The sequence below is a fragment of the Paramormyrops kingsleyae genome, chromosome 6, assembly GCF_048594095.1.
Source record: "Paramormyrops kingsleyae isolate MSU_618 chromosome 6, PKINGS_0.4, whole genome shotgun sequence".
Taxonomy (NCBI): Eukaryota; Metazoa; Chordata; class Actinopteri; order Osteoglossiformes; family Mormyridae; genus Paramormyrops; species Paramormyrops kingsleyae.
This window is the reverse complement of record NC_132802.1, coordinates 5873029-5900470: the sequence shown is the minus strand read 5'-3', so window position 1 is coordinate 5900470 and position 27442 is coordinate 5873029. Positions and strand designations below refer to the sequence as shown.

The 27442-nt window shown below is 46.2% G+C and overlaps 1 protein-coding gene across 6 annotated transcripts in view; it reads right to left on the bottom strand.

Moving 5' to 3' along the window:
• kazna (kazrin, periplakin interacting protein a) overlaps window positions 1-27442 on the bottom strand; it is a 210442-nt gene that overhangs the window by 123125 nt on the left and 59875 nt on the right. For all 6 annotated transcript variants that reach the window (XM_072713483.1, XM_072713484.1, XM_023841537.2 and 3 more), the window contains exon 3: window positions 4280-4463. In XM_072713483.1, the coding sequence (XP_072569584.1) occupies window positions 4280-4463 (184 nt within the window). The remainder of the gene's footprint in view (window positions 1-4279; window positions 4464-27442) is intronic.

The window sequence follows — 27442 nt, the reverse complement described above, 5'->3', positions numbered from 1 at the left end:
CGCTTTCACGGAGACACAGACGATGGAGGTGCTGACGGGCGTCGCCGCTTTGACGCCTGACCCCCACGAACCTGTTGGTTTCCGACTGAACCCAAGCAGCTTCAGTCACATATCAAGTGGAAGACGTTTTAGACAGAGATGTCAGCAGATAAATATGAAAACAATGTATGCGGGAGGTAATGCTCACATACGCACCATGGATACATTTATGACCATAAAGAATAATGCAACAATTCTGAGCTTCATATAATGGAGACCTCAGCACCCATCCATCCATCCATCCATCCATCCATCCATCCATCCCCACTTCACGTCACAGTGGTCCAGAGCCTATCCCAGAAGCTATGGGCACAAGGAAGGAAATAATCCAGGAAGGGGTGCCAACCCATCGCAGAAGCTCAGCACCCAGACAAGGATAAGCCATTAGAAGATGGACTGAGAAGAAAGAAATGAAGTTACATTTTAACTTCATCATGACGAAACTCAAAGAGCAGCAGAGGTCATCAGAAATCCAGAGCAGGGTGTGATTCTGGGAGAACCTGCATCATCAGAACATGCTAATTGTTTTAAGAATTAAAAATAAAAATGGAGACAATGGATGGAGACTTTGGGGAGGAGGGTTGATATAGAGGGACTGTCATCACACTGACTGACGCATGCATTACTGTCAGTGTGAGGGATGGAGTGGAGTCTGTGGGGGGTGGGGGCAATCGACTGCAGACCTTCTCCTGCCCACACCGCTTTCCCAGTGGGAAGGAAGCCATCGATGCCAGAGTGGGGGAAGACGCGGGATTATGCGGGATGTAAACTCGGGGCGTTAATTTCCGACAGCTTAAGGTCAGCGAGGGGGCCTGCGCAGACCCCCCAGGCCGCGCGCAGATCCCCCCCCCCCCAGGCCGCGTGCAGATCCGTGCCGGTTGACGGCTCCCATTCATTTCAGGGCTTCTTCCCGGGAGCTTGCTGGCCTTTCGCTCCCGTTCCTCACTCCTGGCTTCGGCCCATATCCCCCATGTCCTCTTTGTTTTATTACGCCGGGAAAAACTGGAAAGAGTCCCCCCCCCCTGGCACAAAGGTCTTTATGGGGAAATAAACTGCACAGACGCAGTACTGTTTCGTGCCGGCCGTGATTCATTTATTTTTTTTGTCCTTGACTGCGATCGGTCCGATTGGAAGGCGTCCTGCAGGTAAACACGCCGAACCGGGCGCCCCCCCAAGGGTGGGATACGAATTGTTATACGGGGACCCAGCAGAGCAGCTGAGCCGTGTCAGATCCCACGGTCGGGCTTCTTCACGGACGCAGTACGGGCTTCGGCATGCAGGGCTCTCCTCGCATTCCCGCCTCCTGCAGCCTCGGCGAGTTTTTTTTTTTTATAAATCCATCTGCTTTGCTGCATTAAGGAAACACTGCAGTGCTTCGCAGAAGACACTCCAAACAACAGCGGGATTCACAATTAACTATACAATCGTGATTAAAATCGATCATTTTGCATTTAAAGATATAACAGGCCACGTATCGATGGCGCGACACCTCACAGAAGGCTGGGTTCGGCCGGTTTGTTTTCCTCCTTCGGCATCCGATTCGTCGTCCTCATAAGAATCGACCAAATAACTGAGCACCGAGTCTTTACTGCAGCCTGGTGTAGAATCGGCTCCTTAATCACATAACCCATTCTCCCCCTCAGTGTAATGGGCCCTCCGATACAATTCGGGGTCTGGGGGGGTTGACAGATTGTCTTTCACTGCATCCATGCATGGGGATCGGGGGTGGGGGGAGACGCAGCGTCCCAATTTAAGGGTTTGACTTGCGGGTCACACAGGATAAGCGGTCACTCTGATGTCATGGGAGAAGCAGGGACGGCGTGACTCCTCTGTGACGCCCTGGAAAAGGCTCGCTGTGCTCTGGCTCCCTCGCCACCCCCCGATGCAGAATCAGCGAGCCGTGAGTATTGGCTTACGGTGATGGATGCTGGTAACTACGGTAACCACAAGGGAAAACAGAACCAGAATGCACGCCCCGGAGGCGGGACTACAGCGCTCTAGGTGCAGTTCCTGGAGGCACAACACACTTAACCTGAATTATTCCAGCAAACATCAGGGTGTATAAACAAAGCACTATGAGTCTCAAACTCAACTCCCCTTCCTCTACGCCATGTGTGCACTTGTCTCAGCCCTTAATTACTCATTTTAATATTCAATTGTTTCCAAAATTACATCCTTCATATGAAGATTGACCATCCCTGCCCCTGTGACCAGGGAGAGTCTTACTGCGATTCAGAGAAGCAGGGGGCTAATTAATGATGCAGATGATTAAGTCCACACTGATGAGTGTTGGGACAGGCGCCTGAATGCCAGCACAGCGGCCCAGGAGGGACTCGACCCGACACTGCGCACTCATAAACAAACCAGAATGGTCCTAGAACCATCAGTCAGGCAAATTAAGCCTTAAAACCCGAGTCCCATCTCAATGATGCAACAAGGCAGGTGCAATGAAGGTGAGCCGTTGGGTACACCTGCCTCCTTGTATGGATGGGCTTCATCTATCTCCCCCCCCACCACAAACATAATACGTGTCCTTACAGCCCTGCGTGTCACAGCATCGGCAGGGCCTGAACTGTAGCCATGTGACGAGTAAAACAATAAACGATGTCACCTCGCTATGGCGGTTTCAGCGTGTGGTCTCCGTGGAGGAGGCTGGTATCCAACAAAAGCTTGAATAGCGACAGTCATATGGCCCCGAGAGCTTATTTATCTAGATCTCTGCACTCCATAACTGCTGTTTTTATTTGAGACAACAGTGTGTTATTCGGGGGGGGGGGGGGGGCAGAGAGCTGAAGGATCCGTGAGAGATGACTGTTGACATTCATGCGATGCTCTGTCAGCCAAATCCACAATGGAGCTGGATACAGCTTGGGAGCAGGAACCAGTATGACAAACACCTGTCAGCGGCATGGAGCGTACCACGCGTCAGGCGAAATGGGGAGGAGCCAGGAGAAGATGACGCGTGGGAACATCGCTCTCCCCCCTTCCAGAGGATTCCTCGGGAGGCGGCGAAGAACGGTGTGAAGGTGCACGGGGACGCCAGGCCAGCCACCTCAGGCGGACCCGCCCACTGGGCCCCACCCCCTGGGGCCCACATTAGTTTCTCCCAAACAGCCCGGAGAAACTGGGGCAGTTCCACGGCAAGAGTAGTGAAGGGGGTGAGCAGGTGATCCAGGGCACTTTGCTACACCTCACAGTAAATTACCATCTTTACTTTTATCCACTTAGTTGACAAAAATTGTTCTTCCTGTTCATTTAAGTACCTTCCTAAAATGGACGTCCCGCAGTGGCGAGAGCTGAATATGCTAATTTAGCGCTACTTTAAAAATGAGTGCAGACGGAATTCAGAAGACAGCAGAGGCGTAAAAATTCTACAGAATTTAGAAATAAAACTTAATACAGGACAGTATGTGTTTATACAGCATCTCTCTCCAAAGCGCCCAAACATCCAATACCAGATTGGTCCAACTCCTCCACCACTACGCCAACCTGTTGGAGAATCATACCCAGGCTGTGGCTTTGGTCTAAAACCCTCTGGATGGTTGTGGTCACACGGTGAGCAGGGATGAGGTGGAAGCAATCAGAAAAAAGTCCTATTCAAACTCAGACGTCAAGCCGCAGGTATGAGACAGTGTTTAAGGAACAAGCTGGTGTTTCAGTCTGGCTGCTGTGGGACCCAAAACTAAGGAACTACAATCTCTTTATAAAGCAGAGTGTTTCTGGGTAACTGGACAACTGTCCACTGCACAAGCTACTTTGTTTGAAGGAACCTGTCACGACACTAAAACACAAGAGCCACCCTGGAGATATAGAACGCCAGCCCTCCACAGGAGGGGACAGTTCCCAGGACGGTGAGCAGCCCACAGAGTGCCCTAACCGTAACCGTAACCGTAACCTTAACACTCGCACACAGATTCCTAACACGCTCACCAGCACCACAACGGCAAAATCCACAGAGAGAAGCATCCACGTAGAACCAACGGGGTAACAAAAGTCTGAGTAGCAGTGATGGGACTCCACTGTCCCCACCCCCCCCCAAACTGCTCCAGCACGAGCCCTCCCAGAAGCACTCTCCTAATGCCGTGTTCAGTGACTAATCATCCAATAGTTAGCAAAACTTTGGAAGGACTGAAAAACGACGGAAGGAGCAGCGGCCACAAAAGCGACAGCACCGCACCGATCACACGGACACAGCTCTGCCGACACATGCCACGGTGCCCCCCGGTCCCCAGTCCCTTACCGTGGTGGTTGTGCTGCGCGTTCTCAGCCATGGGGGGGTCGTTGGCCCCCAGTTCGGCGAGCCGGCGACTGGTGGAGCTCAGCTCTGAGCGCAGGTTGGTCACCTCCTGGCTGGCCGACTGGATTGCGCCGTCGATGCGCTGGGCCAGCTGCTTGTTGTCATCCATCATTTTCAGGATTTTGGCCTGAGGAAGGAATCCACATGGGGTAGCATGTTGTCAGGGTGGGGGGGATAAGGGGGGGGGGGGTCAAGCTGAAAACTGTCTACCCCCGGTCTTCTCTCCTGATTTGCTATTATTGTTTTATGACAGTAAATAAATCCCCAGAGCTTCACTCCTCGTTCTCCCGGCAACTCCTGTGCCTGGAGGAGGGACGCGTCAGTCCCCCCGCGGCCCCCGGACACGCGTGTGCAAGCCCGCAGCAGGGACGGCGCGGCAAGGCAGAGCAGCTGCAGTGTGAGAGCGCCGACGCCTCCCCTGCATAATGCGCTCGCGGCCGCCGCGCGCTGAAAGGACACAGTGCAACGGGAGACGACAGACGCCTTTTTTAAATGGACCGTACCATCTGCAGGAGAGCTGGGGGGGGGAGGTGGGGAGGGAATGGACTCATGTAACTCTTACTAACTGTAGATGGCCTCACCCAAGCACGGTGGCCTTCCCTGAAAGGTGGGACTCATCATGAATGGCGAGACGGGGGCCGCGGCTCTGTTCTTCATGCTGCCTTCCGCTAATCAGTCAGCTTGCTTACAAAGAAAAGCAGTGTTCCGAACTCCCGGCAAACACTGTTAGCCCCCAGACCTCCCACCCTCTCTCTCTCTCTCTCTCTCTCTCTCTCTCTCTCTCACACTCACACACACACACTCCTCTCCTTTCATTACTTATTCAGCGCTTTGTTGCCCCACAGCTTTCTGGGGGGGTAGGGTGGGAGTACAGCCCGATAATGCAGGAAAGGAAAACATTTAAACTGGATTACAAAACTTTGGGAAGTATACAAAAAGTGTTGTTTTCCACTGCTATCTGATACAGGTCCTACAATATTATTTTGTGTGTGTGTGTGTGTGTGTGTGTGTGTGTGTGTGTGTGTCAGAGAGAGCGAGCGAGCGAGCATGTTTAGGAGTGCATGTCTGCCAATCACCATGTTAATATGTTCAAAACCCCTTTGGGCCAAATCAGATTCCCAATTTAATGCACGAAGTTCAGATAACACACCAGATGACTAATACTGCAATATCTAGAATCATTTGTCAGAAGGATTCATTTGAACAGCCCCCCCCCCCAATCTTGGTTTTATCTTACTTTACATTTAATATAAATTTCATCACGTATTTAATGGCATCATAAAAGTGTAAAAGCGTGTCACTTTAGCCGGCCATATTGATAGCATTGGAAAGGAGATTAGAGACGCACACAGGGTACAACGGCAAGCTTGGTGAAGGACCAGAGCCAGGATTAGCAACGTCTCCATATCACTCGCAGGCATTAAATGAGGGGGCTATATTTGTGCCAGTATAAAAGAGTGCGTGTACAGGAGCTGAACTGCTGCGGAAGGCAAGAGCTCTTAAAAGGGGGGGGGGGGGGGATCGTTTTACAGGTGACACAATGCACAAAGCGTTGGAAAAGTTCCAATAAATAAACCCAATACTGCTTCACAAAAAGCATCTCGGTGGGTCGGGCTTCAGTGCTTGGCTGCGCTCAGTATCGAAAAACAGAGTTTGCAGGCAACTTGCTGTAATCATGCAACACGCTCTGCTCCTCTCCTGCACGTCCTGGTTACTTTGTCTTGTATTTATCTGCTGTCCAGCCCAACTCAACTAACAGAGTCACAAAGATTCAGAAACTTTGTCTATTACCAATGATGAAAATTCTTAGGTTACGCCTCACGAACAACAAAGAACACATACGATGATGCAAGACTCACCTAAAAGTACATTAAAGCACAATCACCTCCATGAGAAAATAAAAACAAGTACCCATTGTCTCAAAAGGTAACAGCAGTCTATGTATCCTGTTTTAAATACTGAAGTGGATATGAAAAGCATAAAACAAAAAAACCTAAAAAGACCTCCAATAGCGAAGGACTCACATAAAATTCCCCTAACTTCCCAATCGGGACGCTGCTCAGTAAGTCCTGGCTCTGAGTCCTATAACTCCTCCGTATTTCCCTCCCTCAGGAGATCTGGCTGCAGGTGAGTCCCCCACGCTACCACACACTCTCGGCAAACTCCACAGAAAGCGATTAGGCAGGAAGCCTGGATACGGAGCCCGGCAAGCCGGCTCGAGCAGAGACCCGGCGAAGGAACCGCTTAGGAGATGCCCTCATTCAGAGCGGCTCGCATCTTAGTCAGCTTTTGCATGGGACAGATCTACAGATCCCATGGTATCTCCAACCTCTATGTGTCCCTGTGTCTCTAAAATATGTCCCTCTCTGCTACTCACTGCCAATAGGGGGCGGGGGGTCACTTGACAGGCTGTTCTTCAGGCTGGCTGAAGCACTAATAAACGTGATGATGGATTTGCTTTGAGGATATCTGTGTCTCAGCCCCCCACCCCATAAGTGCATCAAGGACCCCCCTCCCTGGGGTCTCCTAGGGGTTCAGCTGGACTCTCCACACCGCTCTGGGCTCTTAATAAGCACTGGGAGGCCCCTGAATTACCATCTGAATGCACACACACACACACACACACACACACACACACACACACAGAGCTGTAGCTTTACGGTACCATCGTCCTGCCCAGAGTGACAAAACAGGGCCTCAGTATTGGGGGGGGGGTGCTCCTTCCAGGGAATCAGGGCTGCAGCTGCAGCCTGGCACCAAACAAATGGACATGGCCACTTCCGTCCCCCCCACCACAGCCAACTCACTGGAGGCCTCACTCAGGGCCCCCCCCCCCTCTCCTCCTACCCCCACCACTCTGGGACCATCTTAAAGAGGCAGGATTGAGGCCGACTCAGTCCATAAATCCATATCAGGCAACAAATCAGCATTTCATTTCTTACAGCATTCAGAATTTTTGCATCAGAGTCCCAACAGCTCCAGCGTGCCATTTACCCACAATGCATCTGAACTCAGGCGAACTTCCCAGTCTGTCAGGACACAATAAAGAGGAACCTGGGCTGGCATGCATGTGACCCACCAGGTTCAGTACTGGGCTCCCATGAACACTCATGTCACTCAGAGATAGCGTCAGCTTATTATAAAACTACCGTTACAACCCCAAATATGCAGCCCCAAGTATGCAAGTATGTTAGACCATAGCAAAAACAGAAAGGTTCCCCAGCTGCTGTACAGTCAATAAGCCTATTTAAGTCATAAGCAAACTGGCAAATAAATCCCTACTTCACAAAAAAGGCCAGAACAACGTACAGGCATGACGTGAGTCCAGAAGTGTATACAATGACAGCAAGAACCCCAGCTGCTGCTTTCTTCTCTTTTCTTTCTCCCTCTTGCAAAATCAGCCAATCCTTTCATATTAGAGCAAACCAATAGCCTGGGGACCCACATATTGGCCCCGCCTCTGGGAAGACAATCCATCCAATCCGATACATGAATTACAGGGATACAAATGAAAATGGGAACCAAAGACGAAGGTCGTGACACTACACACTTTCTTTTAGTAACTTCCATCAATGAATTGAGGGCAATAACATAATACAAGCTCCAGATCTGGCACCACATTTCTCATGTCAGTATTAAAATTATTTGCACTGGAGCAAGAATACTTCCTGTTTATTTCAAATCCCAGAGTGTCAAACCAAAGGGCTTCACCTATGTCTCCCTAAACCAGGTATACACAGATTCTGGACTTTGGACCAAAGGTCTCAGAATTTTAAAAGCAGGGTAGAGGCAACATCCTGCAGCCACTAGTTATTTTGAAAGGTTATTTTATCATAATGGGGGGGCAACAACATGTGCTTTTGAGGAGAATAAGCAGTGATGTCATTAGGTCTGAAAGTTAGAACGTTCTGAACGACGTTGCAGAAAGGCTGCCTCGGCCTGGTCTTTGGACAGCTGGCAGGCTCCTGAGTTATACGTCTCCTTGAGTCTGTACCTCCACTGCAGTAGAAGCCTTCTCCTCGCTCCCTGCTTTCCCGCTCCGCTCCATCATCCGAATCCACATCAATCCTGTGGACACGGAGCATTCTGCACCAAGACCCTCTAAGCCCTTCACCAAAATGGGCTCTTCCAGAAAAAACTGTTGACATTAAACATGCTAAACGGACACTGTAAATAAAAAGTAGAAGAACATAATTTGCACAGTTTTTTTTTTTTTTTTTTACTCAGGTTGCAAAAGTGTACCCTCCCTCCCCCCACCCCCATTTTCAGTTATTGTCGGGGGGGGGGGGGCTCAGCAGCCATGGTTGGCTCACCAGCTGTGCCCCTGCTCATTTCAAAGTTGCATTCCCAATCTACCACACCCAATAATCACCCCGCTGTCAACCGCTAACAGATGGGACCCCCCCCGGCAGGCTGAATTAACGACATTTTAATTGACGAACGGCACCGAAGGTTCGAGGGGCTCGAAACAAGCAGCGATGTTCTCCTTCATACTCCACAGAGATCCGAGCAAGGTAGTACTGCATGAGTTCTGGGTAGCCGGCGTTATTTACAAAACTAATACTAACAGTGCAGTATTTGACCCAGAGCGAGAACTCCTCACTGAAGCGCAAGGTGTCTCCTAAATTGAGAAACTTCCCTCCGCTTTCAGGTCGGTGCATTAGGGCTTTGTGTTTACATCATGTGGTCCTCTCAGTGCACCCCTGAGATGCTGCACCTGATCCCACATCATTAACCGCGGCGGCCGTACGCATCCCAAAGCCCCCAGGAGTCTCCAGCTATTCATGGACGCCCACACAGGCGTCTGACATTCATTAGCACAACAAATAAAAAATGCACTCAATTTACTCTGGCCAGAAGAATATTTCAATTACTGTTACAGAATAAAAAAAATCTTCACAAGGTATGTGAAGCCAGTCTTTCAGGCTGAAAACAAAAGACGATTTTCGTCTCGGCCGTGAGGAGACTGAGATCCATCTCAGACACCGACGCCCATCTCAGAATGCAAAATTCACCCTGCACAAAACGTCCAGGTAGATAGAGTCCCACCATGCAAGACAAGGGCCATGAAGGTGTCCTGGCTGGGGGGGCCATAGTGTTGCGGACAGTTGCAATGGAACAGAGCAGTTTCTTTGCTTGTGAACTTTACCAACATAACCAAAATCACATAAACAAAAAAACAAACAAAAAAACATTATGGGTTACCCTAAATGTCACTACCATGTGACCGGACTTAAAGGCTTATCTGCCATATAACCAGAAATCAGGTACGACAGCAGTTCACTTAGGGAAGCAATGCTTCATAATCAGTTGCAGAGGCTTGGTCACAACAGAGAGGAAATTTAGGATTTAATTATTATTATAAAGATGCTCTCATGAACTCCACCTTCTGCATGTCTCCTAAACACGAGCAACGGTAGATTAATGTTGCGTTTACTTGAAGGTGATTAGAACTCCTTACCACTTAGCCTGAAGATGTCAGGTTAGTGAGACTTATTTTGTCTGAACAACCTTTTTTGCTTAGCAGGAAACAGCATTAGGAGGTATGTGACAGACGGGGAGGGGGGGGGGGGGTGGTTCAATCTCCTCGTCACCTGAGCATCAACTCTGATGTCGGGAGGTGAGACAGCAGGACCTGCCACCATGATGGATGGATGCAGGCAGCGCTGGAACAGTTTTGGTCTGCTTGGTTTACAAGGCCTCTGACTGCGATTACGTCCAAAAACACCACGCTGTGTAGATTCAGATATACACCAATATGGCCTCCAAATCTCATTTGAGCAAAGCGAACAAATGATGAGCTTCATAAAAATATATGAACACGAGCAAGCAGACCAAAATGGGTTTTTACCACACAAACAGCCCTACATCTGGTACCTTCAAAACATCTTCTGATCTGAAGGGGAGCAGGGATCACACAGCACCGGATGTGGCTATGACATGCCATGCCTAACATGCTTGTTCTTACACCTGCACAAATATCTGTGACAACAGGGAACAGGACACAAGGCCTGTCAGCTATCCTCTCTCTTCACTGGAGGTGCTGATGTGGGAAACCTTTACGGAGAAGCTATTTCTTCCCACTGGGCAGAGATCGGCATTGTGGTGAAGGAACCAGACCAAGAAGCAACTTCCAGTGCAGCTCTGCCATCATACGGCGAAGCTCGAATCAAGCGGCACCTCTCAGCTTGACAGTAAACCAGCAGGAGAAGAATCTTGGTGCACTCCTGCCACCAGGCCGTGTGCACTGCATCTGCTATAAGCACTGCGGACGCACTAAGGTGTGCAGTGACGTGTGGGGTACGAGCTTTTAGAAGATGGGGAATGGATGTCACAGGGTGGGGTGACGGCAGGTGATGAATTACAGTTTTCCTTATAACAAGTACAAAGGGTTCCCCCCCTCGCCCCCCCGTTCATCGTCTCTGTTACAGCCACATATCCTATCTATGTTTCTGTCTGTTTCCTTTGTGCTGAAGCCATCTTCAGGTTTTGCTTAATTATACCCTGGTAAAATCTCCAGGTATATGAACAAGAACAGGCTGGTGAACAGAGTTCAGGTAGATAACCGGGCTCTCGCTGCAAGTTGGTGTGAGATGGTTGGTGAGAGAAATCTCGGTTAACTAGCTGGGGGTGAATGTTGTGTTGACCAGCTGGTGTGAGAGCTGGTGGTGAACAATGTGCTAACCATGACCACATCTGCTGGAGGAGCCCTGGGTTGGCAAAATGTACTCAAAAAGTAACTCGACCAATACAGCATCATCACACTGAAGCTATTTTCCCCAGTTTTCCCAGTGCAGGGACACGATGATCCCAAATCCCGTCTGATGAGGCATGGGACATACACACGCAATCACACCGTACGAGAAATTCAGGCACACCATCGCACCCAATTTCATTCCACACAGTTTCATTATTTTTATGCAAGATGGACGATAACTAACGACCCATGACAGGCTATGATGCCAACAGATGGTTGTTTTCAAGCTGTTTAGTTACTTCTAAGGCAAATGGTTTATGATTTTACACATTTCACCCATCTGTCACAGGCTGGGATACAAGCTTTTACTGGTGTAATTTACACAAGCTGCATTGAGTAACAGCCTCCACTTGGCTGAAAACAATGTGCAACTTCTGTTCACATCCATGTTGTGAAGCACCATGAGCTACCATAGGCCTGTCCTCACTCGTCTTCCTTAATAAAGTGGTTGTCATGGAGATTAGTGTGCGCTTGAAAGACCACCCCAGACATTCCCCCCCGAGATTAAAGTCTGTCGGGTTCACTGAGAGGAATATAATCTGCATGTAATATTGAGTAGGGCCCAATCAGTAGCACACACTCTATAGTGTACACTCTGTAGGGTATACTCAGCATTGCAAACTCAGGAGAGAAAACCTAGAAGGCTGAATCCAGAAGGGTACACAGTGTAGGGTACACAGTGTAGGGTACACAGTGAAGGGTACACAGTGAAGGGTACACAGTGAAGGGTACACAGTGTAGGGTACACAGTGTAGGGTACACAGTGTAGGGTACACAGTGTAGGGTACACAGTGTAGGGTACACAGTGAAGGGTACACAGTGTGACTTAATGTTGACAGTGGTCTCGCCTTGATTTGATTGACTTGATTGTTAGGGGAAATTGATCAGTTATTCAAGAGTATGAACAAATGCAAAGATATGACTATGGACAGGAGTTTCGTGAACAAGCCAGATAGTCTGTCACAATGTGTAAAGTAGTAAAAACCACACCAATCCTGTGATGTTCTAATCTGTGACAGACAGTGACAAGCACGGTTCAGTGAAAAGCAGGGGTCCCCAACCTTAGTACGTCACAGATGACTCACTGGTGACCACCGGTGCCGGAAAACCAGTTTCTGGTGGAGTTTCCAGTCCATAAATAACTACGTGAAATAAGACCAGTAGACATTTTGAAAAATATTTTCTTGTAATGGATTTTATACTGAAAAGGAACTGAAGAGCAACTACACAAAGTGACACTGATTGGCTGTGCATGGCCTCCCATTCGGCATTAAACCCATAGGAATTTACTGCCAAAATAAAAAAGTTCAAGTTTCTTGAGGATGTTGGGATAAAAGAACAGACAACTTGTCTCACGGTAAAGATGTCAGCTAAAATCACATGTTGCTGGCACTAGGGTACACAATCAGCACAAAGTGAATTGGCAGCGGCATACGGGGTTCCAAGTGCTCATTTTCGTGTACGAAATACATTGTGTGGCACAAAAAGCGTTATTTAATGATGAGATCAAGTAATGCCTAGATGCATTCTGTCCACAAAAGCAAAAAGACTTCATTTTCTTTTGTGCACAGAAATCAAAAGGTACGTTTCATCTTGTGTACAGAATTGATATCAGCACTTTGCATTTCGTGGACAGAAGCTTTTTGCATTTTGTGATTCTACAGAATCAATTTTGTCCACGAAATGACTGTGTACCATTCGCAAAAAGCATTTTGGCCACAAATTGACTTTCTCCTGTCCATGAAATGCGAAGTGCTAATTTCAATTCTGTGCACAAAATTCCTTTTGATTTCTGTGCATGAAAATCTGGGGGCGGGACTCAATGACATTTCTGACCAATAAGCAAATGGCAAAAAACAGGAAACAAGGCTGCTGCGAATTAGAAGAAGAAAGGGGGTGATGACAGACATGCATCTTCTGTAAAGGCTAGTATGCAGGCTAGGGTCTGAACTTCCACATGCTATAATAATTATCAGTAATGTTAGAAAAGCTTGTTATCAAAAATAAACTTTCCAGTTTGCCTCTTAGCAGCTCAAAATGAACTTAAAATAAGCCATAAATCCTCATCACAATTTAAAAAAAAAAAAAAAACCTTTTTACTTTGCAAGCCTGCTCCGGGGGTAAAAAATAAATAAATAAAAAAACTGCAGAGGGCACAGCCCAGCATGCGACCGGCGGGTAAAGACCGACCAGCGAGGAGGAAAAAGGGGCGAATTATGCAGATCGACAAGTGATGGAGAGGATAGATGTGGGCTGCAAAGTAAGAACGGAGGAGGACAGAGGCCCATTGACACAGCGGAAGCCCAGCTAGACGAGAGAGGAAAAAAACGAGAGAATGAAAAGCCATCGGCTCAGAATCCCCAGGCAAAAAAAAACAAGCATCGACAAGCAAAGGGGCGGAGAAACAACCTTCACAAACAAATGGGCTCCAGCGAATCTGTCATTTTGGCATTTCCATCATGGATTCATTTACAATCGACTAATTTTTCTACCACAGCGCTCTGGTAATAACCAGGAGCCGTATTCATGCCATACTGGCTGCACTGGCTGAATACTGAGGTTTCACCAACACACTCAAGCCACTGCTGACTTCATGGCCACACACACACACACACACACACACACACACACACACACACACACATCCATTCATTTCTACGGTAAAAACCCTAACCATGTCAACCCTAACCCTAACCCAGCTCTAACCTTAACCATAAGTAACCAAACGAGATACAAGATTTATAGATTTTTTTGTTTTTGTTTTTATTGCAGTCACAGATTTGTATAAAATTTAGGTTAATCAAATGGGGACCAAAACATCTAAATAATCAGAGTGTGGCCCCCACAACTTGATGTATACATAACCCAGACAAGCACGCACACACGTACGCACACACACACACACACACACACACGACAGAACAGGAATATCTTCATTCCACACCACCCCGTTCATCTGACGGCTTGGTGCCGGGGGGGTACATCCTCGTAGGCATAGGACCACATCCCTCCGTTTTGCAGTACACACCCAAACGCCGCAACAGACAGAGTCGCGGGTGAGAAACGGCATGAGCTTTGATGGGAATTAAGATAGAGAGGGGCTGTCTCTGCACACCACCAGGGGATTAGGGCTGGCTGAGGCGTTGGGGCTCAGGGCTGAGCGATCAAACCAGGATTTAATGGAGGTATCCAAGCGGGGGGAAGAGAGTCTCTAGTGCAGCCGGGGAGGGCTCCACCGGGGCTTCGCTACGTTTCTCTTAAAGCAGCCCTCAAACTCTGAGCTTCATAAATTCAATCTCAACCAGGGCCACTCAAATTACAGAAGCAGCGTGGAGAGTGAATGGCCCTCATCGAGAGGGCACAGGCCCGATTTTAATGGCCATGTTCATGTTAATGGAACTTTTACGGTGGAAAAAAAAAATGAGTATGTATACACACAGACAAACACACACACACACACACACACACACACACACACAAGGGCAGCACCAACCATCCCAGACAAAGACATTAAACAAGGTCATAGTTGACACGAGGGGTGACCTTGACACCTCTCCAGCATTCAAAAGCCGCCACAGAAACCCCACATGAGCCTGTGGCATGTTCTGATTGGACGAGGCACAAAACGCTAGTTAGCTAATCGCTAATGACGGCCAAGCCACATGAGCCTGTGGCGTGTTCCGATTGGACGATGCACATGACGCTAGTACGCTATAAGCTAGCGCTGGGCTCTACCCGGCTTGCCACTGAAACACAAGGATACAGCTCAGCCTCGACAGACCCGGTGACACCCTTATTACAGTGGATCTTGACAGCTATCCACAGTGGCAAGGCAGTACGGAGGTCTGGCTCATAGCTGGATCACACGGCAGCAGAAATTTTACGCCGGAACACTAGTGATATGGCAGTAAATGTCACGGCTAATGGCGTTCGGCGATGTCACTTCCATCAAGAACATGGCAGGCGTACTTCCTCTCCATGTGACAGCGGGGGAGGAAGTGCAAAAAAGGCTCTTAGAACCTCTTCAAGTGACATTAGGGCCCAGGTGCTTTAACAGCCGGCAGCTCAGTCGCATTTTAATACAGATTACGGCAGACGCGTCTCACAGGTGGTCAGCGACGTGCCACAATGACTTTCAGAGTGATGGCAGTCAGAGGATCGACTAAGTAATCTCGTGGCAAGAGAGAGCGACTCCTGAATGTCGTGGGTATGAGTGATGGATTTCAGGAGCCGCTTTCCAGTGCAGGAACCGATATTTACCAAAGTGACATTACTTTGCATTCACACAGACTTCTGTAGTTAATTCAGTGCAGGGTCCCAGAGAGTCGCGCAGAGCCTGACCGGCCACCCCAGCCTACCGTCAGGCAAAGGACGGAAGCAGAAATCCTACTGGATTCATCCCCACATTGCGAATCAAAGTAAATGTTTTTCAGTGAAAATATTTAAACAGCCTAATTTCACAGGGGGAAGAGGAGAAGTTCAAACCATCCTAAGAAAGCACGCTGCACATGGCCACCCTCGGGAGGCACAGCGCCCCCTTCAGGTGCACAGCTCCTCGCACAGAAGCCAGGAAGTTTAATCAACAGAGCTCCTGTGTGTCTTCAGCTGCAGAAAAGATCTACAGATAATAAAGACGACATTGAATGAGCGGAGCAATGGGGAGAAGGGAAAACATACCGGGGGGGGGGGGGGGGGCGCTTGCGGCTGGTGGATGTTGGATCTGGGATTCCGGAGGGAGAAGAGGCAAGATGAGCTCGCTGCAGGTGTATTCGGATGACGTTTTCAAAATTGCCGAGCATGCATCTCCTCTAAAGCGGAGCGTAACGGGAAAAGCAGCGCAATACATAAACGAATAAACAAGCAAATAAACGAAGGAGAGGCAAAGATTAGCTAGCTTTAGCATTTTAGGGCGGTGAGCATGTGCCGGGGGCCAGGTGTGTGTTCCTGTGTCCGGGCTTATGATGCTGACTGGGGGTGGGCTCTCCATATCCTCCCCCCCTCTGTGACTATTGTCATCGCCCTGCCCCCCACCCCCTTATACGCCCAGTTGAAGGTGTGGCGACATGCTGGGTCAATGCTCACTGATTGGCCACCTTTCAGCTCCATAATGCTCATAACCGAGCCCTACAAGTACAACACACAAAATAACATCAGGTAGCCAGCTACTGTGACTACACCATGAAGGCTCTTCTGCTGTTACATTCTGAGTGTTTAAAATACTGCCAACAGATAGGGGCTCATAAGGGATGAGCAGGAGAGAGAGAGTGAGCGAGCGAGCGAGCGTGTGAGTGAGAGTAAGTGCTGGAACACATTACAGGAGTGGCACAATTATCTTAAAAATAATCCTGGGATAAATTGGCCAGGTCTTTACAAAAGCTGGGGTGCATACTGCTCTCCACAGCAGACTCAGAGAAGATGGAGAATGTTCTGGAAGGTACCAGCAGGTAAGCACATTGACTGGAGGAAACATTGCCCCAAAACACTTCAGATTCAGCTTAATTCCCTGTCCAGAAATGTCACATTGAAAAGAATTTTTCACGTAAAGGAAAAAAAAAAAAAAACTTTGCCAACCTACAGTATGCCATGTTGTCAGGTTCCCATACATATAAACATGTAATGACAAAGGTAATTTATTTATACACCATGTTAAAAAACACCAATAACTTTGTAACCAAAGTGCTTTACAATAATCATAGAATAAAATTCACACAAAAAAAAAAACATAATGCAGTACGTCCAAAAGAAAAACGAGGACAAGCAAATGAATACCTACAAAACTGAATCAGTGATGTTCATGAAATGCTAATGAACCCAAGTATGTATGTGTATCTGGTTTTAAAGTTGACACCCTGATATAAAAATGTAATGAGTTCCATAAACGAGGTGCAGCAGATGCAAATACCCCGTCTCCGTTTTACATTTTGTATGTGGGGAAACAGACATCCGGCAAGCAGATCGGAGTTCCCTAGATGGCTGGTGCATCACAGACATTTCGGCAATGTGCCAGGCAGCATTACCCATGGAATGCTTTAAAAACCAATAGCAGTATTATAAAATAAATTTTAAAACTAACTTGCAGCCAGTGAAGGGAAGGGAAGCTACGATTGGAGAGACACTTTCTGGTCACAACCAAAAAGCCAGCATTTTGAACCAGCTGCAATCTACATATCAGATTTGCTAATCACAGAGTACAGAGAATTATAAAAATTAAGCCTGGAAAAAATAAAAGCAGGAGTGGCTTTTTTGAGATCCCTAGGAGATAAAAAAAAAAAGGTTTAACCTTGGCTAATAGACGAAGCCGAAAGAAGCAACTCTGACCACCGAGTTGATATGTTTCTCAAAAGAGGGATTTTGAATTTAACATGATTTAGAAAAAGAAAATTGTCAGCCATCCAGGAAAAAAAAAAAGTTAAGATTTCAGTTAAACTAAAAATATTGTTGAACTTCACCTTCAGATTTTCTCATGGAAGCCTCAAAACACTAAACGAAGGGTTAAATTAAAGCCTGAAAACACAAAATGAAAGTCATGATGCCACTCATCAGGTCAGGGTACCTCAGCCACAATGGCCATTTCTGAAAAACCACTGAGGATAATTATTTTGATAAGACACAAAAAATAAAACACTCTGAAATTAAATCTAACCTTAAATCTAAATATGCTATTTTTACCTGCAGGTACCTAGTTCCAGTGAACCAGTCACTAAGCTGCGGCAGTTAACTGGTGTCCCCACTCCACAGCCCCTGCCGACATCTTACAACAGCCCCAGTATCAAGAAAAACACGGCTTTGCAACACTACTGAGCATCACGCAGCAGCAGGGGCAGAGAGACACCACGATGCCTGGCATCGATTCACCGCACACCTTCACGACTACATCTGACGGCGACGGCCGCTTGATTATCAGGAACGCCAGCTTGGAAAGATTGACTCATCGGCACGGAGTAGAAGCTGTGTTTTCTGGGATTCGGGCTCCGCATCCCAGCCGACGCTGCAAATGTTGCCCTCTGGCACCGGTGGTGATAGATCTGGATGAAACGTGACAGAAATCACAGAGCACGGCCGGCTTCAATCGACTGAAGGTGCCTCATTCCATTATACAGCGTTTACAGCAAAAGTTGACGCAAATCGATGACAGAAGTGTGCTGAGAAACAGCAGATCAGAACAGCAGTACAAGATGAGAATTTTAATTTATTTAAACTTTAATTAAAAGTTAAAAATCAAAGTCACTGGCACTATATCATCATTTACAGGAATGAATTTTCACCTGGTGCTTATTTTCACACTCCTGCTCCCTGCAGAAAACAATTCGGTTTAACATACAAAATAATTTACGTTTTCATTGCAAATGTACGGAACTTTCCGAAAGACTTTCTACACGAATTGGCAGAGAAGCTTATTGGATGCAGTTTAGTGGCGGGTTTGGAGCCCATCCCAGGAATTACACGCAGAACCTGCCTGTCTCCAGACCAGGGGAGAAAACCAGAGTTCCCTGAAGAAACCCAAATGAGTCTGCAAATTCAACACATGCAGGAGCCAGGAATCAACCCCACAACCTTGTGGCTGTGAGACTACCATAACATCCTTCATGACATTTATATTAATACCACAATGAACAGCAGTATATCGCAGGTCTGCACACATATGCACAAGACATTACATGTATGTAACAGTTTTATCATCTTGTAAATAGTCTGTAGGGTCTGCAAAGTACCAACACGTTTTATATGGCTAATTCTAGGTTTATAATGGAGTATAGATTTCCCATGATATTTCTTGCATGAGCCTGAAAGCACGAGTGTCACGCCAGATGCGTGAGAGCTGCCATCACTGATATCGACAGTATCATCTGAGATACGCCATGTTCTCATCTCCCAAAATAAATCATATCTGAAACGGACTTAATTTCCTCACTAAAGATGATTATGAGAGTTCCCAGTGCTTTTGGCCTTAGGTTACATTGAAACACTGGCTTTTAGAGGGAGTTCCACATCCACAGCGCTCACACGCGCACAGACTGCTGCTTACAAAACCAGTGACGGAGAACAAGAGCTTCTACCCATTTTCCCATTAGAGCCAAGAGGCTTGGCCAGTGAATCACTGTGAGAGGACAGAGGAGAGCAGGAGAGCGCCCTTCCCAGCTTGCCCCTGGGACAGCTTCATAACGCTCTGTGACTTCGGGGAGCCAGAGACCTGTGGAACACAGCTGAGCACACACTCACCAAATGGCACCAAACCATGCAAACGTGCTCTTCAGAAATCCTCAGCTGGAGACAGAGCATTTCATGCATGTGTGTTTGTGACTCGTGTTTGTCATTGACAAACATGTACACTGGCATTACCGAGATCAGATTTACATAGGGAAGTTTGTGACTGATGTCCTAACCCAATGAGCCAAACATGTCTCAACACAATGTGGGGAGTAAAGTATTAATGATAAATAAAATGCTTGGGCAATAATGAAAACAGTCTAAGGTCCATAAAACATTGTGTGTCGCCCTATAACACATTTTGCTGAAAAAAGGAAACTCTTATTTTGAAAATATCTCATCCTCTAATTATCAATTGGATGTAATAACTGAGTTATCACATTAAAAGTGTTTTTACGGTGAACTTCATAATACAGGTACCTGTTAAAAGGCAATTTTCACCGTTATCTGAGGTGAAGTTTTACCTAGAACATACAAGAGCACGTAGTGCAAGTGTGCATCACCCGCTACACAGAGGCTATACAGATGCATACTTTTATGTTAATATTTTAACTATAAGGGGGACGTTACAATAGAAAAACAGCAACAGACGGCTACTTCACAAACAGCTGTAATGTGAGTGGAAGGCCAGAGAGGTGATGTGTGTGTGTTTAGGATCCTTTTCTCTAGAGCCAAAGTAGATTTTTCTTTTCTCCTGAAAAGCAACCAATATTACAGGAGACACGAATCGGAAAGTGCATCTACGGCGCAGCACTCTGCGCCTGGGGCATAGTCTCTCTCTGTCTTGTACAGAGATTAGGCTTAAGGAGAGAAGCGTTTATCTTCACGGGACAGCTGAATGTTTTTATTTACAAAACAACACATCTAGGAGGTTAAAAAAGCTGCACGGTCAAAGGAAGCAGCTGATGAACAACAGCCGCATAGGCGAGGTGTGGCTGCTCATCATGCAGAACCTGTAGATGAGGAGATTTAGCGAGCAAAAGGGTACTTTGCAAGGAAATGGGCAGATAAAACATCTAAACGACATCATAAGTGATCATTAACTAGCTGTTGCTGCTTGACAAATTAATTTGAACTTATTAGGGGTTGCCTACTTACCAACATTACTTGAGTTTTTTTTTTTTTTGTTTTGTTTGGTGGGGGGCTGACAAACCATTATTTTAATTGCGATTAATCGCAGACCATGGTGATATCACGTATATAATAAAAGTAGCAATATCATCCAAAAAAGTAGTCTGCATATTACAGTAGGTATAGAAATATATTCCAGTCATAAGTCTCAAAATAAGAGACACCAATATCAGTGTTGCATGGGTCAAATAAAACAGCTGTAAAAGCAGTTTCACGCCAATATTTCCACCAAGAGACTTTTTTATTCTCAGTTTACGACACTGTTCTCAAAACAGGAACAAAAGAAGAAATCTAAATCTAAAATCTATTTGGCAAATGACTCTAAAAACATCCCGACAATCATTGAAAGCATACTCAATGGGAAAATTCCTCATTTCAGGTATTAGCCTTCAGTAAAAATAAAATACTACAAGATACAATATATTATCTTCCGAAATGATCCAAGTAACAATGATTCCTTCCCCACAACACACTGTGGCTGTGTTTGAAATGTCCACTTGCTTACTATGTAATGCTCTATATAGGGAGTCAGTCATTCTGAGGCACTGTTCAAATTCTCATCTATAAATATCATTCACTATATAGTGCACTACAAAATCGTGATGACACAAAAATGTAGTGTACTAAAGCTGTACCCTACGTTGATTGACTTAGACCATCATGCATTGCGGCCTGACACGTGAGAAACTTTGCTTAATCTCAACTGAACTGAAAACACATGTACTTGAGTCAGAACAGTGGCAGGCATACTGCTGCTTTAAAAATAAATGGATAATTTAATGTATTAGACTGCTTTACGTGGGTTATGGTAATTCACAATAAATACAATATATACTTAAGATTAGTATAAAACTGTAGTCATCATACATGTGTAGGTAGATACAGCACAGCCAAGAATGTAGTAAAGATGCACGTGTGCAGAGTTTGGTTTCAACATCATTTAGACATATGCCAATTACAATGTGCACTTATCCAATAGAAATGTTGGTGTGCATATTCTGGCATGTTTTTTACTATTGTGCTGAACAACAACGCTAAAGGGGATGTTCTGCCATTTGTTTATGTGAGATTACAATTACGAATGTCCGGCGAATAATTATGTAGCAGTGTGACCGAAAATGTGCCTGAAATGAATCGAGCACCGTCTGCCCTTATCCCCTAGAGAGTATTCTTTGTGGCGAGCACTGTATAGTGAGTAAGAGTGAGTGAACGAACAAGTGGACACTTCAAACACAGCCTAACAGAACGATTTGATTTTAGCTCTGAATTCTAAGATTCAGTGCAAAATCACAATCTAAACTCCTGTGTTCTTTACAACCAGGAAGGAATACTATTGGTTAAAAATCTTTTGGATTTTAATATACATTAACATTAAGTATGACAGGCTACATTTTTTTAAAACACTAAAAAATCTCCCGGATTGATGCCTTGAAATTGCAGGAGGCCTCCATCCATTCCTTGAGTCTCCAGCCCAATTCTGTAGGGTTGGAAACCCTAAGCAATTTGCTTGCAATATTTACAGAAAACTGCACAAATATATCTGCTTATCCTGGTCAAGAGTAAGATGGATAAAGGGATATACAAAGTGATTATTATAAAACTTGGTTATTTTCTTTCTCAAAGTCATCATGCATCTCAGACTCAAATTAGTCCAACATAGGTGACGATCAGTTGTAACTGTGAAATGCGTCAAAAAAAACAAACAAAAAAAAAAAAAACATAAAAAGTTCCACCACCTGAGTTTCTTGTTTCTCTGGTTTCACTTGCGTTAAATTTGCCAAAAATATTGGTGTGAAGGTAGGAGAAAAAAATGAAAATGACAGAACTTTCACACATTGTGTGTGTGTGTGTATGTGTATGTGTGTATATATATATATATATATATATATATATATATATATATATATATATATATATATATATATATATATATATATATATATATATATATATATATATATATATATATATATATATATATATATATATATATATATATATATATATATATATAGCACCATATACACACACAAATGCATAACAGATATAGAAAGACGGATATAAAAGCAATGACATAAATGAAGCAGGAAGCAGAAATTATGGGTTTGGGTGACGTGATTTTGTAGAGCTTATTTCAGTGGGACGGCACAGAAATCTAGGGGCTCATTGGAACCAAGCCCAGTTTGTAGTACATACAAGTATATCTGGGGAGGTATCTAATTGGTCACCTTAACTGGTCAGCTGCTTCTGAAGTTACAGGCATTGTCATCTACACTGTAGGCTTGCAACTTGTTTTCCTAATAAAAATTCATATGGTTTTACTATATGGTTTGATAAATTGATTACATTCATCAAACCAAAGATCTTCTTCCAAGATCTCATTCCAAAGTAGCATTGTACCAAATTCCATTACCTAAGAGGAGATGATGACTTTTACAAGATTCACGAAAAATTCAAAGTGGCAGAAAATCCAATATGGAGTAATAGAAGCAGAGCTGCTGGAACCTTTTTGCCTGAAGCTAAGGAATCTATGCATACAATTATCTCATCACCAAGCCACGTGGTCCAGGAACTATGGCACAGAAGCAGTAAAGGAAAATTAAGTCTGAGCTCCACCAAAACTGCCCCGCATGTTTAATTATCGTAATTGTTTTAAACATGGGGGGGCGGCTCACAGTCCCCTACCCCAGCACAGTTGCACGGCCGTGGGCAGCTTGAGGGCCGACACACTAAAAACAACGAAACCCTCAACTGGAAATGTGGAACTGTGTGGAAGGTGCGCCTCCACCAGGCCGAATACCACAGATACGCCGTGGGAAAGCCGGGTCCGGCTGAGTGCGGAGGGAGACCCGGCCTATCAGGGGGCAGCGTGTCCTTAAAGGCTCCACCCATCGTGGGCCTGTCACCACTGCTCAACAAACTCGTCGTTACCGCCGTCGAGCCGACAGAAGGTGCCTGAAGGGGATCTACTCATTTTCAGACACTGTTTTTCTCCTTCCTCTCTCCAGTTTTTAGGTGGGGGGGGGGGGGGGGGGGTGTTGACTGACAAGTTCACTTTGAGGTGTTTGGCATCCACAGTGAAAATTTCGCAGCCTTCAGACCTTCCAGCACCAAGCAGATATGACATTTCCAAAGCCTGCAGGGCTCAAATTTGCATTTTACCCACGGCACAGGGACATTAAGACAACGTAAAAACAACACATACAAGACAAACGACAAGGCCACTTCTGCGACCAACTGCAATCTCGTCACGTGTAATATGAGCTGGCATCGGGTGGGGGGGGTGAGCGGGTAGAGGAGGTCCCCTGAAATGCTATGTGGGTGATGCATTTACAGCTAGAGGGGAGCACAGACGTGGCTACTGGACTGCTGAACGTTTTAGCGTGTCCTCCATCACCACCGGTCCTTGGCTCGAAAGACAAGCAGAGGTGGGTTGACATTGCCTGGAATTTAGACACGTGACACACGTCTGTGCTATGAACATGTTCCTTTAATGCCAACTTACCTTGCTGTGGATTCACTCCACCCCATGTTAAAATCCCGCTTCAAAAAGCTGAAGTAATTAAATCCCCCCCCAGCCACAAAAGTATTTTGAGGCCATCAGAACTTACCTGGTTTGTTTCACCACAGAATCATATCGTCTGATATGGAGAAGTTGACCCAGTCATTCTGATTTGGCCGGGTAAGTGACACTCAATTAACAGCGGAGACCAAAGGGTGACGGGGTTAAGAAAATTAATGAAACCAGGCAGCAGGGTGCAGTGTTGAATACAGAGACCTATCACATCTCCCCATTGGCTTTTGAAAGAAGATGTACATGGAAGTGGAAGAGTTTGCCAATGACGTCATTCGGAAGTGTGATTTGCCGCCCCCCCGGGCCCATGCAAGACCCTCTGTCATGTATTCACCAGAGGATCAAGTATGCAATCAAAAACCATCACTATTTTTAATCTTAATCCTCTTAAGCTATCGTCGTGATACGGGGTTATGAGATTAAAAACCTCCACAAGATTAGAACTAAGAGAGAAAAAAAACCCAACCAACCAGCTTACATGCCTCTATTACAGAAGTTATTTGCAAAACGTTGAACTGAAGCATATCTGTTCAAAATTCATTCCCCGCAAACCATACGCATGACCTGCAACATGCTTTTGAGGTTCAGGACCTGCAACATTGAGGTTCAGGCTGATACATGCAGATGCTTAAATCATACATGGATGGCTGGCAACCCACAGTATGTTTATGCAGATGGTTGTACCCGATGTAATTCCACAAGTAAGATGCTGACTTTCTGTGCCTGTTCAAATCCCATCTTCAGCAGAATAGTCACACCACTGTTACCCTTGAGCCCCCTACAACAAAATGTCCCCAAAACGTAAAACCTGAAACTTTTGGGGACATTTTTCTAGTACCCATCTGGATAATCTCAGTTTTATAAAAATCTGCGAATGCAATCTGAAAATGCCAAAAGTCTTGTATTTTGTGTGGTTACTTATGGTTAAGGTTAGGGCTGGGTAGGGGTTAAGGACCTCTTGATTGGGATTAGGTTTTTCCCCCCAAAGTAATGAATGAAAAGGTCCCATTTAGAAAGGTACGCCAACACAGGTAGATGTGTGTGTTTGTGTGTGAGCGCGCATATGGGAGCAGTTTGGGGAGACCCCTTTCTGTTCCTGCATCTGTAGTCCAGTGCACAAAGGTCCAAAAAAAGCTTGGTTGGGTGAGTTTGGAGTGGAAGAACTTGACTGGCCCACACAGAGCCTGGACCTCAACCAGATCAAACACCTTTAGGATGAACTAAAATGGAGACTGCAAGCCAGACCTTCATATTCAACATCAGTGCCTGACAGCAGAAATGCTCTTCTGGATGAATGGGCAAAAATTCCCCCCCAAACAAAACCAAGAGTGGCAGCTGTTATAGCTGCAAAAGGGGGGAACCATCTCCATATTGAAGCTTATGGATTTAGAATGGGATGCCATGAAAGTTCCTGTAGGTATAATGGCCAGGTGTCCCAATACTTTTGCCCATATAGTGTGTGTGGTGTGTATGGAGATTAAGATTGGAATGCTTCTTTTTGCATATCCAATGTACCTTTATGAATGGTGAAATAAGTATTTCATTATCTCTCTCTCTCTGCTGACGAGTCATTAGAGTGAGTGTCAGGCCTCACTCAGCCAGTTGGGCTCCGAGGGTCCTGGAAGGAGGGAGTCACTGAGCTGCTGTGCATCCTAAGAAGCACGATAAAGCTCCTGTCAGAGAGCGAGTGAAAGCGCGCCTGCGGTTCGAAGGGTTAATGTGGGCTAAGCCATTAAATCACACGCAGCCGAAGCTGTACCGCCGCAAACAGAAAGCGGGGGCCTGGCACCACCGCGGATGGGGTCACGGGGGGCCCACAGGCCCGAATAAGCTGTGGCGCTTTTGACCTCGGTCACTGTTAAAGAACAGCAGACCTGGTCACGTTTGGCAGGAGCCACTTTATACCTTGAGTCATTTACAGCCTCATTATTGGACGCTTGCTCAGGAGTGCATTAGCACTTGGAATTAGCAGCAGGTCCCTATGTAATTATACATTATTTTATAATAATTTTAACTGGCTGTTTGCAGTTACAAACTACTAATCTGCCTGAAATAAAGTACCCAGGTTTCGAGAAGACCCAGGGCTCTTTTTAACAGTCTTGCCCCTGGAACGGCAGGACAGGAGTCATTAAAGGAGCCAAATCAGTGTGGCAGCTAAAGGAAAAGGTGCCGGAAAGACAGAAGAACTCTAGCCGTCACCTAATCCAGTCTCCAACTGCGGTCTTTCGGAACCGCAGACGTCTGCGGCGGACGGCTCTCGACCGAACACGTGGGAATGAGATGCAAATCCGGCCCGATCAGACTTACATAAAGACGTGTAAGCTGTGGTGAGACATCAGGATCAGCGAACATGGGGCCTTTGCAGAGAGAGACTTAAAAGATTTGGCAGAGGGCTCTCTAGATGTGGTTTACGCCACTCTGAGCACCAGGGGAGGGGATGAGGGAGCCAGGGGCAGCTGGAATCCCAACCTCCACTACCACAGGCAGATGTTGCTACCACTGGATAAATCACATGGAAATCGACTGAATGCAAACAAGGTGCAGGCAGAGGTGGGCTGCCCCCCCCCCCCCCAAAAGGGCCACTGGGTTGGCACAGTCACGCCATTTCACATCTTCAGCAGCGGCAGGGCTGTTACAGTGCGTCTGAAAAGCCACTTGGAATGAAGCGGGCGGCAGCGCGTGTCACTTCCTGCCGAGCGCGACCTGGCCCCCGTGGAACTGCGGCACGCAGATAAGGCGATGAATTAGCCCTCGTGTGCTCGCTGAACCGCGTCTTGCTGGGTTTACGGATGTACCAGCCATTTATTACTTCCAACTCCAGTACAAAGAAGTGCAGAAAGGGACTCGGAAAGCTTAAAAATACATCGACTGAAATTACAGCGGCAAGGCTCTACCGATCAAACGGGCGCTGTGCCGTGTCATTAATTGATAAGGTTCATTTAGAAAAAAAGTCTGTCTGGTTTTCCCCATCACTTCAGAGAGCGTGTGCGCACAACTAAATCAAGTTCACGTTATGATACGTTCAAAATTCGATATTACAGAAAATACTACAGATATTATAAAACCATTTACATTTCCAGAATGAGTACATTTCAAGTTAAGGGCTTTGTTGTTCGGCTGCCTTCAGCGTTACTAATAATTCAGAATAAAACACTTTCAAATCATATTAATACAAATTAGCCCTTAGCCTTATCAGCACGATGGAAGCAATAAGACTGCTTCTCCAAAGTGAAAGTTTAATTAAAGTGAATTAATAATCTCATCACCGGCAGCTGGCCGCGATCCAGCGGGAGGGGCTGAGACAGCGGGATGAGACACATCGGCGGCATTCGCGTGCTAGCGGGTTTCAGGAATGCCGCGTAAATAATGGGCCGAGTTATTGCTCTGGACAGTACAGCTGCTTCAAGGTGCCGCAGGAACGCGCTGCATCGCACGG